This window comes from Budorcas taxicolor, chromosome 11, assembly GCF_023091745.1.
Source record: "Budorcas taxicolor isolate Tak-1 chromosome 11, Takin1.1, whole genome shotgun sequence".
Taxonomy (NCBI): Eukaryota; Metazoa; Chordata; class Mammalia; order Artiodactyla; family Bovidae; genus Budorcas; species Budorcas taxicolor.
In genome coordinates, this window is record NC_068920.1 from 31,094,197 (window position 1) to 31,097,508 (window position 3,312).

The 3,312-nt window shown below is 34.1% G+C and overlaps 1 protein-coding gene across 1 annotated transcript; it reads right to left on the reverse strand.

Annotated features, from left to right (window-relative positions):
• Positions 1-945, reverse strand: LOC128056459 (olfactory receptor 2B11-like). The gene has a single exon (XM_052649231.1). The coding sequence runs from the start codon at positions 943-945 to the stop codon at positions 1-3; it is 945 nt and encodes a 314-aa protein (XP_052505191.1).
• Between the last annotated feature and the right edge of the window lie 2,367 nt (positions 946-3,312).

A 3,312-nucleotide genomic window follows, 5' to 3' on the forward strand; every position in this document is an offset into this window, starting at 1 on the left:
TTATTCTCTTCTTTGATGGTACAATAAGACAAGAAGGCTCGTCATTGCCCTTTTCATGTCTTTGTTCCTTAAAGTATAAATAAAAGGATTAAGCATAGGAGTTACCAAACTGTAGAAAAGGGACATTAGTTTGTTCTTATCCTGGGAGTTAGTAGAAGAGGGTTGCACATACATACTAATTACTGGTCCATAGAAGAGAGATACAACAATAACATGAGAACTACATGTGTTAAAGGCCTTCTTCTTTCCCTCTGAGGACCGAATTCTGAGCACTGTAGCTACAATGAGCCCGTAGGAGACAAGAATAAGTGACAAGGGAACCAGGGAATAGAAAGTGCCCACAGTAGAGAGCATAGCTACATTGAATGTGGTGTCAGCACATGACATCTTGATCATCACTGGGACCTCACACAGGAAGTCATCTACCTTGTTGTTGCCACAGAGTGGCAGCTGGATGGTGAGGGATGATTGAAGCAAGGAGTTAGCCAAACCGCTTAGCCATGCCATGACCACTAGGAAGATACAGAGTTGCTGTTGCATGATAACTGGGTACCTCAAAGGCTTGCAGATGGCCACATAACGATCCAAGGACATCACAGCTAAGAGGATGCATTCAGTGGCTCCCAGGAAGTGAAACATATAAAACTGGGTCACACAACCTCCATAAGTGATAGACTTATCTGGGCCCCAGAGGTTCAGCAGCAGTTGAGGGGTGGTGGTTGTAGTAAAACAAAGGTCCAGGAAGGAGAGGTTGGAAAGGAAGAAGTACATAGGGCTGTCAAGTTGAGGATCTACTCTGGATATCACAATAATCAAGATGTTTCCCGCTAGTGTGCAGATGTAAGCAGCAAGAACTATTGTGAAGAGTGGCATTTCCAACCAGGGATGGTCAGAGAAACCCAAGAGAATGAAAAACTGTGGGGTACTTGCATTGCCTGCATTCATGACTGTTGCTCTTGGTTGTGGATTTGAGTCAAAGGGAAGATTTGCATTTCAGTGTTAAATACCCTTGATGGTCAATTTATTCAGTTAAATAACATGAGTTATGAAGGGATTTTTCTCTGTGGTGAAACTCCAGTGATGTGATTTGATATTTGCAAGATAAAAAATTATGAGACAAAATGCCCCAAATAATGATTTTGTAGTACACTTGAAAGGAAGACTAACAAATCTTGATATTTTACCTAGGAAATGAAATATAACAAATTTTCAGAGTTTAATTATTAGAGAAAGGGGGACTCACAATTGCTCTTATATTAGAGAAAGTAACAAAATAGAAGACTGTTTCCCAAGAACCACCCATTCTGACTTACTGCCTGTGTTCATTTCCTTCATCCTTACTCAGTTGAGCTTCATCATTCTCTGGTTGAATTTTTGAGTTGATTTCTGGGTAATTTCAGAATTCACTGGGCTCCAGCTGGATTCATCTGCTTTACACAGAAATAAGACATAGTGCTTTTCCTTAATCCTATGCCTCAAATCCTAAAATTACTTTTGCCAAAGTAAATTTTTGTCATAAAAAAAAAAAAAAAACCACACCTAAAAGAAACTGATTCCTTGCAACATGTTTGGAACTTGAAACAAGACAGGCAATAATTGATTATACAGACTGGCTATATAAAATTATTAAAGGTATCAGTTCTTAAAAATACAGTATGATATATATTAGTGCTTTTCATACTGTGAATTGTAATCTATCACACATTTAATGGTTATATATTATTTTATTGATTTTATAATATTTGTTTCCATTACAAGTGTGAGTATATGTATACGTGTGTGACTAGGTTTATTATATAAAATATAAAAGTTGCTTTAGGCAATGGTAAAATGTTTGAAAAAGCACTGGTGTAGTAGGATACGAAATCAGAAAACTGGATCCATTTCACTGTAATGATTAACAAGTGTATCTTTTATGCACTGCTTAAATATTTGGAACCTCCCTTATCTACCTTACTGTGCTATTAGGATTAACCAATTCAATATGTGTGGCTACACTTTTGTAAGTAATACTTAATGTTTGGTTGGTTATTTTCATGAACTATAGTGTCCAGGTTGATTAGGAGCCTCTATCTTCAAATTAATTTTTCTTAGTTTGTATCCAAATATTAACACTGTACTTATCTCCACCAGAAGAAGTCTCATAAGATTTGCATTTTCTTCCCTTTCATTTCCAAAAATTACTCATATCCTTTGGCTTTAACATGATGTTAATGATTTTAAGATTTTACACATATATTTAAATTAATGAAAATGACTGCTAACACAAACAGTATCTCTAGATTTATTTTTCCAAAATAGGAGCATTTCAATACTATTAATACTAAAAGTGCCAATTTACTTACACATTTTTTTAGTATGCAGCTTTGCACAAAATCTTGTACAAAATGATATAAATCATCAAGCAAAACAAATCACAATCACTTACAGATAATACTTACTTTAAATTAATGTTGATATTCAATGGTAGTACTTCCCTTTATTGACATTGATATTTACTTTCCATCAGGATTAATTGGAGATAAGGACTGAATTTTCTCTCTGTTTCAGTATGTTTACTTCTTATTGTAGGTCTTTACTTCTTATTGTAGGTCCTTAACATTATAAATATATTTGATTTGAAGCATCTTAAATATGTTTAGATATGAAAACCCATTTTACTCTAAAACAATTGCTCAGGAAACGTTCTTCCTCTTTATATAAAGCTGTGAGACATTTTCTCCATACAAGTAATAAACCTCAGTGGAAATCTCTTGGCAAGAAGCATGATAGAAATCCCCTAGCGGGTATACTACTTTCTTTTTGCCATAGTGAAATGAAATGATAAATTTTGGCATTTTCCTTGTTGAATGAATTTAAGAAAATGAATTTAGGACTAAGAATCCTAGAAAATGTAGTCTACCTAAAAAATTTCATGGAAAATCTCCTAGAATAACAGAGAAAATTTAAGACAATTATTTTTGGGGTAAAGATACAATTTTCTTTTATTTTTTCCTCAGGATATTATTTCTCGAGATTCCTGCAAATAATTTTATTTCTACACAGAGAGAGAAGAGGCAGTCGCCTTCTAATATTATTTTTAAGGAACAAAAAGGGTCTTGTCTTCAAATATTTCTTCCACAGTAGCATGGTATAATATAGACTTTTAACCTGACCTAATGCTATGTTAAAGTTCCACATTTGGTTTAAATAATTAAAAATGTGTCAAGAATAAATTAATGTCTCAGTGTTTCATTCATTTATTTAAGCAATAAATATTTGTTGAGTGCCTGCTATGTATCAATCACTTTCCCTGTTGCTTCAAATATAACA

Excerpts from the sequence above, each read along its gene's own strand:
- LOC128056459 (XM_052649231.1), bottom strand. The coding sequence starts at position 945 with ATGAATGCAGGCAATGCAAGTACCCCACAGTTTTTCATTCTCTTGGGT.